This window comes from Schistocerca nitens, chromosome 11 (genome assembly GCF_023898315.1).
Source record: "Schistocerca nitens isolate TAMUIC-IGC-003100 chromosome 11, iqSchNite1.1, whole genome shotgun sequence".
NCBI lineage: Eukaryota > Metazoa > Arthropoda > Insecta > Orthoptera > Acrididae > Schistocerca > Schistocerca nitens.
The window spans coordinates 14,670,574-14,686,774 of record NC_064624.1 but is presented as its reverse complement, the minus strand read 5'-3'; the positions used below and the strand labels follow the sequence as shown (position 1 = coordinate 14,686,774).

The window sequence follows — 16,201 nt, the reverse complement described above, 5'->3', positions numbered from 1 at the left end:
GATATGCAGTCCGAATATAAAGTGATTGGAATTTCGAAACCTGGTGCTCCTCTACGAGAAGTGCTGAAAAACTGTGAAAGTTCCGTGAAAAGCGACGTCAACTGTGTCATAATCGGAGGGGGAAACGATGTCTATAAAAATGAAAGCAGCCTTGCTGTAAGAACACTGAAAGAATCGCTAGGAAAAATTTCACAGGCGAAGGTATTTGTTGTAAACATTCCCTACAGACACGACTTAACGGAAGACTCGTGTGTAAACAAAGAAATCATCGCGACAAATCGGAAATTCAGGAAGATTTGTAGCGGTTTTGTGCACACAACTTTCATTGAAGCAACGAGTTCAGTAAGAGAGCATTTTACTAGACATGGACTGCATAGAAACAACCTAGGCAAGAAAGTGCTGGCGAAAGAAATTCTCCAGGTGATAAAGACAGCAGGAGTGGGTGCCTATGTAAAAATAGCACTACCTGCAACAGGTTTTCTGCCAATGACAACAGAAAAGTGCACCAACAGCATATGAGGAAGAAACATCTGCAGATACACCCTATGATGAAAAAATTACAACTGTGCAAACATGTAAAGCGTCACAGTCACCAGTGGCATTATCAGTAGCAGCAGTGGAAAAGGAAGTAACAGTAGCATCAACAGCAGAAGTTGCACCAGCAACAGTAACTATAGTGCCTCTAAAAGGAGAAATGAGAATTGCAGCAGGAGAAGCAGCATCAAGTGTTACGTGTAGACGGAAAACAGCACCTCCTGTCCGTCTAAATGATTTTTTAGTGGAAGGCAGCAGGATGAAGCAGCCCAGGAGATAAGTAGTGTAACAAATTTCACAACACCTCACCAAAACGTTCAATCTAAAATAAACAACAATTATGATCTTAAAATTTGCTATCTGAATGTTCAAGGACTAATAGATAAAGAATTTATTGTAAACAGTTTTGGACTAGATAACAAATTTGATATTTTCTGTCTGAGTGAACATTGGGTTACTGAGAGTGTACTTACAGTTGTCAAACTTGATAACTATAATGTAGCAAATAGTTACTGTAGAAAACTGCATATAAGAGGTGGTGTGGCAATATATATTAATCAGTCATTCAGCTGCTCCATTGTTAAGTTGGACCTAGATTATTTATGTGAGGAACAGAACTTTGAAGCCACTGGTATAGTTATGGACAGTCTTAAGTTAGTAATAGTATCCCTTTACAGGTCACCTAAGGGTATCATCAATGTATTTCTAGAAAAATTGGACATTCTGTTAGATGTACTAAGAGGGAGCAGATGGTTGCATTATGACATAGTAATTGGCGGAGATCTGAATGCAGATTTTGATATAACAACACATAAACGTACAGTGACTGAGTTGAAAAACCTTTTAAGACAGTGCAATTTGCACTCAATCAATAACAGGCCCACAAGAGATAAAGCATGTCTTGACAATATTTTTGTCAACTTTAAAACTACAGAAGAATCATGTGCTGTTACAGCGTTTCCATTTTCAGATCATGACTCTGTATCTTTAAACTATACAAGTAGGTTCTGTATTGATAATAGTAATATTCCTAAGCCTGTCCCAAAAGTTATAATCACCAGGCCTGTCACAGATGACAAAATTGTTCAGCTCTGTAAGTCCCTTGCTGAGAGAGACTGGTTCAACCAATGTCATGGTGACACAAGTTATAGTCTTAGTGCTGATTTGTCAGGGAAACTATTATTTGAGAGATTTTTTAAAACATTTCTGACACAATTTAATGACAATATCCCCATAAAGAAATGCAAATTAACTGACAAAGGCTTTACAAACAGGGCTACAAACAGACAAAATTCATGGTTCACTAAACAATTATCAAGTATGAAAAACCAAGTTATGGTGTTGCACAATATATGTAGCAATCAGAAAACAGAACATGCCAGATTAGCCTATATAAAATGCAGGAATGAGTATAAAAAAGCCATCGTGGAAGCCAAAAAATCACATAATTTCAATACCATTGATAATTCCAGAAATAAGTGCAAAGCTGCATGGAAATTAATAAATCGTGTTGCTAAAGATGTAAGAAGCAAAAAAATTAATATAAGTCCCCAAAAATTCAATGATTTCTTTATTAAATCTGTTGAAAATGTAGGAAATACTATAATCAAACCTGATATCAATTCATCAGAGTTACTTTCTAAAAATGTTTGCAGAACACCAACAGACACAGGTACGTTTATGTTCTCCGAGGTCTCACCTAGTCATGTCCTAAGCATTGTAAAACGGATGAAATCTTCAGACAGTGTAGATATATACGACATATCCTGTAATTTACTAAAGAAAGTAATAGACTATATTGTGTACCCCTTAACATTCTGTGTAAATAAATGCATATCTGAAGGATATTTTCCCGAAGAACTCAAAGTGGCTAGGGTAATTCCAATATATAAAAAGGGAGATATGGACTCACCTTGCAGTTACAGACCAATCTCCATAGTCCCAGCTTTTTCGAAAATACTGGAATGTGTAATTTACCAACAGCTATCTGTCTATTTTGAAAAATTAGGAATAATTAGTGAATCTCAGTATGGTTTTAGGAAAAAGTTGTCTACTGTGGATGCTATAGACTTTGTAGTCAAATACTTACATCAAGTGTTTGAGGATAAGGGCTATGCACAACTCACATTTTGTGATCTAAGCAAAGCTTTTGACTGTGTAAAGCATAAGCCACTCCTAGAAAAACTGGAATTCTATGGCATTAGACATAACAGCCTTAAATTAATAAAATCATATCTTCAGAATCGTAAGCAAGTTGTTTGTGTAGGGAGAGAAATGTCGAGTATAGAGCAAGTCAAGGTAGGCGTTCCGCAGGGATCTGTGCTGGGCCCCTTTTTGTTCCTGATAATGATAAATGATCTGCCGTCATTTATCAAGTCCACCACTGTGTTGTATGCAGATGATACAACATTTCTTCATGCTAGTGAGGATTTCAATAGCCTTAAAACTTGTGCAGCAAAGACAGTTGACCAAGCATCCTATTGCTTCAAGGCAAATGGATTCCTGCTGAATGAAGACAAAACACAGCAGATGGTCTGTAGTCTTAGAGACAAGCTTCTGTCAGACAATCCAAGTTATGTCAAATTTTTGGGGGTATACATTGATGATAAATTATCTTGGGGTCAACATGTACAATATATTAGTGGTAAATTGTCTAGAGTTATTTACCTGTTAAGGCGACTTATGGATTGTGTTCCTCAAAAATATGTTAGAACATCCTATTTTTCATTCTTTCAGAGTATAATAACATATGGAATTATTTTGTGGGGGAACTCTAGCTGTGTATATGACATATTAATACTGCAAAAAAAGCGATTAGGATAATTACTGGTTCTGCATATAAGGCACACTGTAAACCATTGTTCTGTGAACAGAAAATCATGACTGTTATAAACTTGTACATATACTATGTTCTAATTTATACGAAGAAGAAATTACCAGAAACAAAAACCAGAGAAAATGTACACAGCCACAATACAAGAAGGAATAGGTGCCTCTATATTCCTTACCACAGGTTGTCAAAGTCACTCAACAGCTACGAAATCATGGGGTACAAATTATTTAATAAACTTCCTCAATCTGTTCAAGAATTACCTGAACAATTATTCAAACAAACAATTCATGACTGGCTAGTCCTCCACCCATTCTATGACATAAGAGAATTTACCAACTGTAATATAATACTATAATGTTAACAAGAAACCTGTTGTTTCTTTCAAACTATTAATTGTATTTTAGTATGTATATGACGTTGTCTATTGCTGTAATGGCCGAATGACAATAAAATTACTATTACTATTATTATTATTATTATTATATTATTATTAACATTCAGTGAGCACAAGTTTGCTAACACCAGGGAACTTGGACCCTTCATACACAGAAAGCTGGCAGAATGTGTGTTTCCTGCTGTGCTCAGACCTGCACCACTTATTAATGTTAATTCAGTACCTTGTCTGCAGTGCTGTGTTCCTAACAAAAATAGGACGCACTAAAAGATCCCGTGATGTGAAGTATCACTCACTGCTGCACATGTAGATTAGCCTTTTGGCATTGGTTATCCTCAGCATGCCTGTTTTCATCCCTACTTGGGGTTCCCCTATATGTAGCAGACGTCCCTAAAATGAAACAAACATGAGAGTAGATTGCAAAAAAGTGAATTATGCAATGTTGTCAAAACTGTATGGAAGGCTCTTTCTCTGATGTACTACAGGGAGCACATCAGCACAAACAAACTGGTTTTAGGTTTTCAGGTATGTTCCCTCCATGGTGTGCAGAATGTCTAAAACCTTTGGTAACATTTGAAAATTTTCAAACATTCCTTATTTTCTTGCACTTCTAGCAATAGGCTTGCAATATCACAGAGCCATTTCTTAATGTACAAAATATTGATATCTTCCATGAAGGATTTGAATTTTTTCATTTGAAATTAGCCTTTGCTTCATTGTCACTAATGCTCTGACAGAACTGTTTCCTATTAATTTGGGAAGCCGTCTTGCTTCATTCTCTTCTAGGAACCAGTGAAATGTTTTTCAAATACCCTTCTGTAATAGCTTTCTCTGCATCCTTCATTCAAGCACCTGGCTTTCCTTAAATTGTTCAATGGCTTCTACTGACCTCATAATTGCCCTATATGATGGAATATACACCAATGTCCTTTCATAGGTACTGATCAAATACTAATCTCCAAAAAATTCCAGAAAGCAGTACACTGTTACACACAAACTTGGGGCTTAATAGCGTTTTTTTGCAAGCTGTTGAACTCTTCCGTCATACTTCATTTTTTTTTTTTCATCTCATTTGAACATCTGTAAAAATTTATTCACACTGCCTTTTTCAAACTACTGGTAATGCTACATTTGAATCTAAAATGATTTACTATACATGTAAACCATGAAAAATTTTCCATGTTGCTAGATGTTTTGTTTTTAGATTCTTATAGAGCATTGAGAAGCTATCATTTTCCTATGGTCAGTTATCACTTTTCCCAATAACTTTATAGTCATAATTTTTATCTAGATTGTCCAAATAACAAAATGCAATTATTTCCACAATTCATTAAAATAGTTTTGGAGGCCTCATTTTTCTGTTTGTTAAATGTATACTTCTATTTAACTATAGAAGTTTAAAGCATACTTTCTCTAAACCTTTTGGTGGATTTTCAGAATCATGCACACTGTTACATCATAAAATAGTTCCTGTAATGTTGCCATTTCTTAGTTGTACAGTTCAGTGTTAAACTTCTTTACCTAATATATCTTTGTTGCTATCTTCTGTTTAAGAGCTAAATTGTAGTAGATGAGTATTTTACATATTTACAGTTTTTGTAATTCATGCATCTATAAATAGGCATCACGTACAAAGCATCATACAGTTATCAATACACAAATCTGTGAGTCAGGACCTAGTAATGAACTTATGCACAATCTATGTTTCTTTGCATGACTTGTCAGTGCCCCACAATGAAATTGTAAACATGCAGTTTTCAGAGTTTCTAAAGAGATGGCGCCTAGTGTAGATCGGGAGTATGTTAGCTCCGTACAAAAGTCAAAAAATAACGAGGAAAAGTGTTCGACATGCAACAAATTCTGTGTGTATTATGACAGTGCATGTATGCCATGTTATATTATCGCAAAAGTAGACGCCAAAAAAAACCTGGTAACAGGAAAATGTTATAATCAGGCATCTCATCCAGCAAGTACTTCGACTCATTCGTGGGAAATGGTGAACTCTTATACAACATGCCATTGCAAGAAGGTATAATGTGCTTAAATTGTAAAACGGTTTTTCATTATTCGTGTGTTAATGTCAGTCCTAAAAGGAAACTATAGTTCTGCAATAGCTGTTTCAAAAGCGACTTAGGCCAAAAACCTAATGTGAGAAACACCAAAGACGAAGTTATCAGTGCTCTACTGGAAGAGTTTTCAGTTATAAATCATCACGAACATGAACAGTATGAAAAAGAAGCAAAGAGGCTTAGCGTTTTTCCTCAAGATACTGTAACTTTTGTTAATAACAGTTCTGTTGTTTATGTTTGTAGAAAGTGCGGGAAAAACACAAACAGTGGTGTAACCTGGTGCGAGTGCGAAAGAAAACATCAGTCTAAAACTCCCGACCATGTACCAAAACTTTACATTTTAGGCGATAGCCACAGCCGCGGTATTGCCTCACGCATAAATAAAGCTTCAAATGTGAAATCGATGAGCTTTGTAAAGCCTGGGGCGCCCCTCTCAGAAATAAGAAAACTAGTTTTTTCTGAAGAAATAAAAAAGCTGTCTTCGAAAGATTTTGTTGTCCTCTTTGGTGGATCTAATGACATTTATCAAAATGATACATCTAAAGCCTGTTGCGAATTAAACAAGTGTTTATCTGAACTAAGTCATACAAACGTTATCCTCGTAAATATACCACAAAGGTACGACTTGATGTCCTGGTCGTGTGTCAACAAGGAAATTAGTGCCGCCAATGAACTTTTTTCCAGTATATGCAAACAATATAGAAATGTTTCTGTTGTTAATATTAATACCATTGGACGCAGATTCCACACTACTCACGGGCTGCACCTAAATGGCCTTGGAAAGCAACTTGTTACATTAATGCTAATGGAAATTATTCAGAGACTGCAATACTTACCATCAACATCATCAGTGGTACCTATATCATCATCACAGAAAGTATCTCAAGGAGTGACTAATGCAGAATCAGATACAGTAGCAGAAAATGCAGCAGAAGTACCTAAAGAAGCAATACTAACAGAAGTAGAATCAACAGCAGCGTCAGAAGAACCACATTCAGTAGCAGCAGAAGTAACTCCTCCAGCATTAGAACCAGCGCCTACCGCAGTAACACCATCTCCCTCACCAGCAGTAGCAGCACAAACTACTTCACCAGCAATAGCGGAAGAAACACCATCAGCAACAGCAGAAGCAACTCCTCCAGCAGTAGAACCAGTTCCTATAGCAGCAGCACCATCTCCCACACCAGCAGTAGCAGAACCAACTCCTTTACCAGTAATAGCAGAAACAACTCCTCCACCAGCAGCAACTAAACCAACTTCACCAACAGCAGAAACATTACCAGCTCCTCCTCCATCACCTTCAAGAGTAGCAGAAAAGAATAGACCAGTCACAGTAAGTAAAGTATCATCTTTGTCTCATGATGAAATGATACCAATTGATTTGGGAAAACATGTTCCTATAAAACTTGTGGACAGTAAAGTGAAACATACTTCCAACCGTGTTTCAAACAGACCCAAAAAATTACCAAAGAGAAATGAAGATTTTTTATGGTTTATCCCAAGGAAGTCCAACCGCCACCTAACGTAGATTCCAGGGCTGAAAAAACAAATAAATGTTCCCCATTGCCCCATAATACTGTACTCCTCCCCTCATCTCAACGATTTTTTATGTGTGGGCCTGAAGAAAAAGAAGGGACAACATTAGGTAGTGTCAGGTGTCTCCTCTCTCCTGTCCCAAGGCAGACTCCAATGGATTCTCAGTCAGGTAACAGCACTAATAGAATAAAAAAGCAAGAGGAAGGCATCTCTTTCTTTCATCAAAACATAAGGGGCCTCTTAAACAAAACAGACCAACTCCTTATTAACATTAGTGAAAAGGACAGTATAAATAATGCCCAGATTTTGTGCTTAACTGAGCACCGTGTTACTGATAAATGTGCCTTGCCATCTATAGTAAGTTATACTTTAGTAACATACTACTGTAGGGAAAGTAAAGATAAAGGTGGAGGAGCAATTTATGTTAAGGATAGTGTAGCATACAAAGCTATAGATATTAAGAAATATTGTGTGGAACAACAATTTGAGGCATGTGCCACAGAAATAACAACTAAATTCTACCCAATAACAGTGTTGGCTGTCTACAGGGCTCCTTCAGGTGACATGAAAACTTTTCTGCATTCAGTGGAACTCCTACTGTCATGGTTACTTTCAAAAGCGAAGGATATTGTAGTATTAGGTGATTTCAATATAAACTTTTTGACAGAAAATAAGAATAAAATAGACTTTGAGATTTTGATGACCTTACACAATCTGACATCAGTAATAAACTTCCCAACAAGAATTACATCCGAGTGCCAAACTATGATAGACAACATTTTTTTAGATGTAAATAGACATCATAATTATATTGTAAGGCAGGTTATAAGTGGGCTTTCAGATCATGATGGACAAATTCTCGCTATTTATGACGTTAATCTGTTCAAAAAAGAATTTCCTCGATGGAAATTCATAAGAGTAATTAATGAAGAGGCAAAAGGAGCTTTCAACCACAGGTTGCAGCAAATGGATTGGTCTTAAGTATATATCCATGATGATGTTGATACTAAATTTAACTGTTTTATAAATGAATTCTGTGCTCTTTTTGAAGAAATATTTCCCAAGAAATGGGTCAGAAACGGGGCTTCCAATTCTGTAAGCAAGCCTTGGATTACAAAAGGTATAAAACAGTCATGTAAAACCAAAAGGGAAACTTATGCTGCATTAAGATTCTGTAAAGATGTAGAAAAATGGAAACACTATAGAAAATACTGTAAAATTTTGAAGAAACTAATACAGAAATCTAAAGCCCTTTATTATGAGAAGAAAATAGATAATTCTAATAATAAAATAAAAGCAATTTGGAGCATTGTAAGAAAAGAAACAGGAAGAGATACGATAAGTAAAGAAGATATAAATAATATCAGATATGAAGGTATCCTAGTAGATAACCCCAAAACGGTGGCTGACATTTTTAATAAACACTTCCTATCAGTAACTCAACAGATTGGTTGCAAGCCCGATGTTGACGAAGCTGTAACTCTTTGTCAAGCCGTATATTCAAACACAATTTCAGAAATGCACCTTAATCCTGTTACTGTAGAAGAAATTCAAAAAATCATCTTGTCTCTAAAAAGTACAAATTCTGCAGGGGTTGATAATATATCTAGTAATTTATTGAAATATTCTTGTGTGTGGATAAGGGACATTCTCTGTCATATTTTCAATGCTTCCCTTCAGAAAGGTGTTGTTCCCAGTAGACTTAAGTATGCCATTGTGAAGCCCCTGTACAAAAAGGGTGATAAAGCTGAACTAACTAACTATCGACCTATCTCTTTGCTGACAGCTTTCTCCAAAATTCTAGAAAAGCTAATACATGTAAGAATTACTGATCATCTCATGAAGAATGAAGTTCTCAGTAAGAGCCAGTTTGGCTTTCAAAAGGGCCGTTCAACAGAAGATGCAATCTACGCACTCTCAAATGAAGTCCTAGAAACTCTTAATGAAAAAATGCTAGCACTTGGTGTCTTCTGTGATTTATCCAAAGCGTTTGACTGTGTTGATCACCAGATTCTCTTGCAAAAAGCAAAATTAGTAGGAATAAGTGGTGTTGCAGGCAATTGGCTACAGTCGTACCTCCAAGACAGAAAACAAAAAGTTGTGTTGAATAGCTCGGGTGGAGTAAGTGACACTTCCTCAGATTCTGAATGGAGTTCCATTACATGTGGAGTGCCCCAGGGCTCAGTTCTTGGGCCACTATTATTCCTGATTTTTATAAATGATCTACCATCATGTACAAGCCTGCCGTGTAAATTTACATTATTTGCTGATGATACCACAATTTTTATGAGCAGTAGAACAGACAACAATCTTGAGGAACTCATTAATCACATACTCTCAGATATGGTTAACTGGTTCAAGGTGAATGGTCTCTCATTAAATTCCAGTAAGACCAGCTTTATTCAATTCTGTACAAAAACAGAAGAAGAGAGAGAGATAAGTGTGACATGTGGTAATCAACCAATAGTTAGAGAATGGAAACAACAAAATTTCTTGGAGTGCACATTGACAAGAAAATGAACTGGTCTTCACATATTATTGATCTCTGTAAGAGGCTTAGCTCTGCTACCTATGCTTTACGGGTTGTCACTTGATGTGTTGAACCTAACACTGCAAAAGTGGCATATTATGGCTATTTTCACTGTCTCATTGAGTACGGAATTATTTTTTGGGGCAACCAGCCATTAGCAAGGAAAGTGTTCATTGCACAGAAGCGAGCTTTAAGAATTATATGTGGATTGCGCCCAAGAGACTCTTGTAGAAATAGTTTTCGTAATCTTAAAATATACACAGCTACATGCCAATATATTTTTTCTCTCATGTGTTTTGTTTGTAAAAATATAGATATATTTCACCCAAACAGTAATTATCATGAGCATAACACACGGAGGAAGAATGACGTACACAGTGAACTCAGAAATTTGAGCTTGGCACAAAAGGGTGTCCACTACAGTGGAGCAAAACTCTTCAATGCTCTTCCTCCCGAAATAAAGACAAAGATTCATAACAATAGTGAGTTTAAGAAAGCTCTAAAAATATTTTTGCTAGAAAAAGCTTTTTACAGTCTAGATGAATTTTTAACTAAATAAATTGCAATATTTTAATATTATATAATACAAGTTGACATAATGCCACTATGATTTTTATTTAACCTGAGCTCTGTAACTGTGTGTGCTCCTTATCTGTTCTCTGTAGTGTTTTAATGATTCTAAGAAAATATGTATTTTCTTTTTCTGTATTGCTGCCCAAAGAATTTACTGTATAAATTTTTATATAATTATGTACTCATATTTCTTTATATGCTATTAGATTAGCAGATTGTAATTGTAAAAAACTGACTCGTTCCACGTCCTTGTGTATCCAACACAGTTGGACCTATGGAACACGAAATAAATCAAATCAAATCAAATCAGAGAGTTTGAATCAGGTATTCACTATGCAATCTATCTTAGTATTACCACATTAAAACCATGTTAAGAATCTATGAGATGGGAAAAACATGTTGAACTATTGAATAAAAAACTTAGTAAATACTGTTATATATTAAGAAAACTTAAAGAAAACTGCAATTTTGAAACAGTAATATGTGCCTGCTACTCTTACATACATAGTAATCTAAGATATGGTATTATTTTTTGGGGGAATACAGGTTTCACAAAAAGTTGTTTTAAGCTCCAAAAGAGAGCTATTCATATTCTGAAGGGTGTTGCCTACAGAGATCCATGCAGAGGACTCTTTAAGGAGTTGATAATTTTGACCCTCCCTCGTTTATTCATCTATGAATCAGTATGTTTCTACAAGTCTAATCAAGAATTATCTTCTCTAAATAGTGAAGTACATGACTATCAAACCAGAAATATGCATGATTTCCTTAGAAACTTACATTCAAAATCCCTGTACCAAAACAGTGTGGTGTATCTACCCAAAATAATGTTTAATGCCTTACCAAAAGATATAAAAAGCATACATATATTTAAAAAAGAATTAAAGAGGCTACTATTAGGTCAGAGTTTCTATAATGTTTTGTCCTCATATCAGCTTACCTTTTTATATAAGAAGAGTCATTTTGCAGTGGCCACGGAGGACACATACTGTGTAGTGTGCAGTGTTACATGGCTTTATGCTTAATTAGAGACTTACTATTTCATCAGTTCAATTGTTTTCACCATGTAACACCCGCTGTTTACGTCCTTCTTTGTTGCTGAGTGATGTATCACTTTTCGTTCTGATGCCGCAACTCTTTCTTTCCTGTATCTTTACTACTTTTTATCTATATAAATGATGAACTACTAGTTTTGCCATTTAACAACTTTTTTAATAACTGTGGAAGTACTACAGCGATCAGGTTCCACCTAATGTGTCACCCGCCTATAGGATTTACATGAAGCTTTCATGGCTTGATCGATCTGTTTCCAAAGAGAAAGCAGAATATCTCTTTCTTTGACGTTGTCCAACAACAACCCAGGAAGATCGACACCCTCGTGGCCCAGGCTCTTCCTTGGCTCGCGGTAGTTTGCAGCATTCGCATTATTCCTCGCCCACTTGCCGCTACGTTGAACTTTTGTGGTGATTGTTGGGCAATGTCTTCCACGTTATCTGCAACATAAATAAACTTTCTTCCCACAGTATTTCTAAAAACCCAAAACAAACTTAAAGAACATAATAATAATAACAATGGTTTCACTCCAGAAATGGCAATTCTTGGAATCCCAAAACAGTCAGTTTGATTTACTCTTGAGTCCATTCAGGTGAAAGTGTGCTTCATCTATGAACTGGATGCAGCCAACATAAAATTCTTACCAATCACTGCGAGAATATCATTGACAGTTGGCCCTGCTGGGTTTGGATTTCGAATGGAAACATGTATAGGGTCTCGATATTTTCTGCATGCTGGAACCCTTCAGAGTTGTTTCTGCTGAAATTATTACACTGGATTTTGACAGATTTTGCTGAATAATTCCATTAACTGGAGCCATTTTAAGGAGTAGCCAAAGTTAGCCTGTGGCCAACATTCCCCATGAGATCAGTCACACAGTCTGTATGCTGGAATTTGGTGAAGAGCTTGCGAGTAGTTTTCACTTCGGAGTTCTTTTGGAATATTAAGTTATGTATCAAAACAGGGTCTTGCTGCTGTAAGACTGTTCTAACATGTGGTATTCCAGTACCAGAAAAACATTAAACAGAACATAGGATATCAACCTCTTCCTGTGGTATGCTAACCTGCTTTCACATTTTAGTAGAAGAACTGGTCACTATGAGATGTGGTGCAAACTTCAGAATAACCTAGCTGTAACATTCTTAAAACTTTAACAACAAATGTCTGCTTCTGTGAAGTTTGGAAGGTAGGAGACAAGGTACTGGCAGAACAGAAGCTGTGAGGATGACGTGTGAATCCTGCTCGGGTAGCTCAGATGGTGGAGCGCTTGCCTGCGAAAGGCAAAGGTGCCAAGTTTGAGTCTCAGTCTGGCACACAATTTTAACCTGCCAGGAAGTTCCATATCAGCACACACTCCGCTGCAGAGTGAAAATCTCATTCTGGAAACAAATTTAGGGTTTGTTCCACGTGTCCAGTCTTACAGGAATACCAAAGTCTGACATAAGGGTCTCTGTATCTGGACATCCTTTGAAGATATACAATGTAGCCTTCATCTTTAAAGTTCTGTTCTCCCCACTCAAACTTACAGGACATATGCATTTCCAAAAATTTGAACAAAGTAGATTCATACTTTCTCATCTGCTCTAGTCTTAAATATCTTACATTTTCACATTAATGAAATTGAAAGAAAAAGTACATACTAAAAGCAACATTAGGTTAGACCTATTTTATTACATACCCTTTTAAATAAATGCACGTATAATGTTCAGGACTGCATGATGGTTAACTCTTTCAACATTTCCCAACTTTGTTTATCTGTTATGGTTTTCCTTCTTAATTGTTTGGTTAATGTTTACTTCATTCTCTGTAAGTTTTCAAAGGAACATCTCCTCTATATTACCGTCCATAAGATCACCTTTCTGTATTCTAGTAGACTTTGATGGAAACTGAAGCCATCTTCAGCCCAAACTGTAACCATGAGTTTTCTTGGACATTCCTTTCCAAGATGTCTGGCTTTTCCAGCTATAGTTTAGATCGCATTCACTTGTGTACATTGTTTTGATGACAGTATTGTAGTGCATTCTCAGAGATGCACTTCTTATTATAGATATTGTCAATTGCAATGTTGATGAACTCTTTTATATCAGCTTCATTGAAGTACATCAAAAGAGACTGAGACAGTTACTAAGACAAACATAATTTTATTAATTATTTTAAATTTGTCATTAACACATTCCAGATAGGCTAGTGGGAAGAATGTGGGGCCGAGGAAACTGGCCATTTCTGCTGTCATCTAAGTATTACTGAGTCATATGTAACTGATGAATCTTTAAGAGTAATAGATACTACAAAGGAGCCAAGCTTAAAGATTCAGCATGTCTACTTTAGTTATTTGACATATTACAAATTTTAAAATGACAAAGTATAATTTTCCTCCTAAGAAAAGTGGAAGGTGAGTTAGTGAATGACTGTTCCTTTTGAGGTATCAAAATTTCTTGACCACTAAATGTACTTGACGTATTTGTAGTAGAATTACAGCAAACTGTGGAACCTGAAGAGTACACACATAAAACTACATCAGTACCATGATATTGAAACAGCCATCAACAGCATCTGTTATGTCCACTGTTAGTTAAAAAAATAATACTATAAATTAACAGAAGGCAGCACCTGTCAAGAGGCAAATTGCGAGATGTCTGCACATAACTCACGAATGAAATGAGTAAACTTTCAGTGACCGTTGGCTCATACATAGAGAAAATCACATCCTGACCTGTACTTGGCTCCAGTCTGACACAGTTGCAGCCAGAGCTATGCTTTGGTTTGGGCTTGATTTATAGATTGATTTATTGATCCAATTCATCTACAGCTGCACAATGTGCAAGAGACATTTGGATGTTTTTTGTTAATATATTAACAGTTTTACATATAATATACCTTTGTGCATAATAACACACATTAATATATCAATGAATGATGAATGCTTAATTAAATGTTGTTACGCTATATACAGAGAGATAAAATACAAATGTTCTTCTGAATGAGACTACATTGGGTAAACACACAAAAATTTAGTTTTGTAGGTAATTTACTGTGTAAAAGCAGTGATCAACTAAGTATGACTTCAGTTTAGATTTGAAGTGACCAGTGTTTTGTATGTGTTTAATGGTATCTGGTAAGGCATTGTATAGTTTGATACTAGGATGGATAAGGCTGTTTTGAAATAACTTTGTGTTGGCGCTTTGAACATGTACATCCAATTTTTGTGTCATATCATAGCTGTGTATTGTGTGATTTTGAGTGATAAGTGGTCTTTTTGTATGTAACTTTTGCTTTAAATACATTATATTTTCAAGTATATATATGCAAGGATGTGGCAGGATCATCCATTTTCGAAACAGTGGTCTACATGATTTGTGATTATCTACCCCTTCCATTATTCTTATAATTTTTTTTTTTTTTTTTTTTTTAATTTTGAATGTTTTGATGGCATCTCCAGAATCTCCCCAGAACATAATCCCATACCGGAGGTGAGAGTGTACAACTGCATAGTATACATACTGAAGGGTGTTGTAGCTGGTACAATTTTGTAATGTACGCAGCACAAAACAAGAAGTACTTAATTTTTTGTTCATTTGCTCAATATGTGTTTTGCATTTCAAGTTGTCTTGTAGATGAAGTCCAAGAAATTTGGTACAGGCCGTTTTGGCAATTGTCTGTCCGTATAGCTCTAGATTGGGTGTTACCAGATTTTTCGTTTGTGCTGTGTGTATATCCATAGCTACAGGTTTTTCAGTGTTTATTATTAAGTCATTGTCATCAAAGTAACATGTTAGCCTGTCAGTGGTTTCTTTTATGTTTTTTACAAGAGTTTATTCCGAGTTTCCTGTAATTAGAACACTCGTATCATCAGCAAATTGAAATATTTTACTGCTGTCATTGCTTATGTTTAGGTCATTTACATAGAGTAAGATCAGAACAGGACCCATTATTGATCCTTGTGGCACTCCATATTTCACAGTCAGTAGCTTGGAATTATATTTCCTAATGACATTGTCCCTTTCTTGATCTATTTCCACATATTGTTCCCTGTTTTTAAGATAAGATCTGAGCCAGTTGTTAGCTGTTCCCCTAATGCCAAGATTTTCTAGCTTGTGTAGCAATTTGTCATGATTTATGGTGTCAAATGCCTTTGACAAATCTAAAAATATGCCCATGGTAAGTTTTTGGTTGTCTAAAGCTATCAGTGCCTCTAATAGAAAGGAGTCAACTGCAGATTTGGTTGAGCGGTTTGCTCTAAATCCATGTTGAGATTCTGACAGAATGCTATTTACCTCTAAGAAGTCTGTTAGCCTCTTATTGAAAAGTCTTTCTAATATTTTTGAGAAAACAGAAAGAAGTGCCAGGGGTCTGTAGTTGGAAACATCATCTTTGTTTCCTTTATTGTATAATGGCTTTACTTTTGCTACTTTCAAACATGAAGGAAAAGTTCCTGTAGCAAAAGATAGGTTACATGGGTGGGTTAAGGGCTCAGTAATCAAGTCCCCACACTTCTTTATAATGAAGTCAGGTATATCATCTACACCTGCAGAGTGTTTCATTTTGAGACTTTTTATTGTAACCTGAACTTCTTCTACATTTGTTGGATACAGAAACATTGACCTGCTTGAGACTTTTTTCCCTGTGTCTGTATGCTGTTTTCTATTAGAAGTCTGTTGTAATAGTTTCTCTGTTACATT

General features: G+C 35.9%; 2 protein-coding genes across 2 annotated transcripts in view; one reads left to right on the top strand and one right to left on the bottom strand.

Annotated features, from left to right (window-relative positions):
• Positions 1–16,201, bottom strand: part of LOC126213041 (poly [ADP-ribose] polymerase tankyrase-1-like) — an 881,088-nt gene that overhangs the window by 696,735 nt on the left and 168,152 nt on the right. The window lies entirely within an intron of this gene.
• Positions 6,630–7,358, top strand: LOC126213351 (calphotin-like). The gene has a single exon (XM_049941049.1). It carries the CDS (start codon positions 6,630–6,632, stop codon positions 7,356–7,358), a length of 729 nt encoding a protein of 242 aa, XP_049797006.1.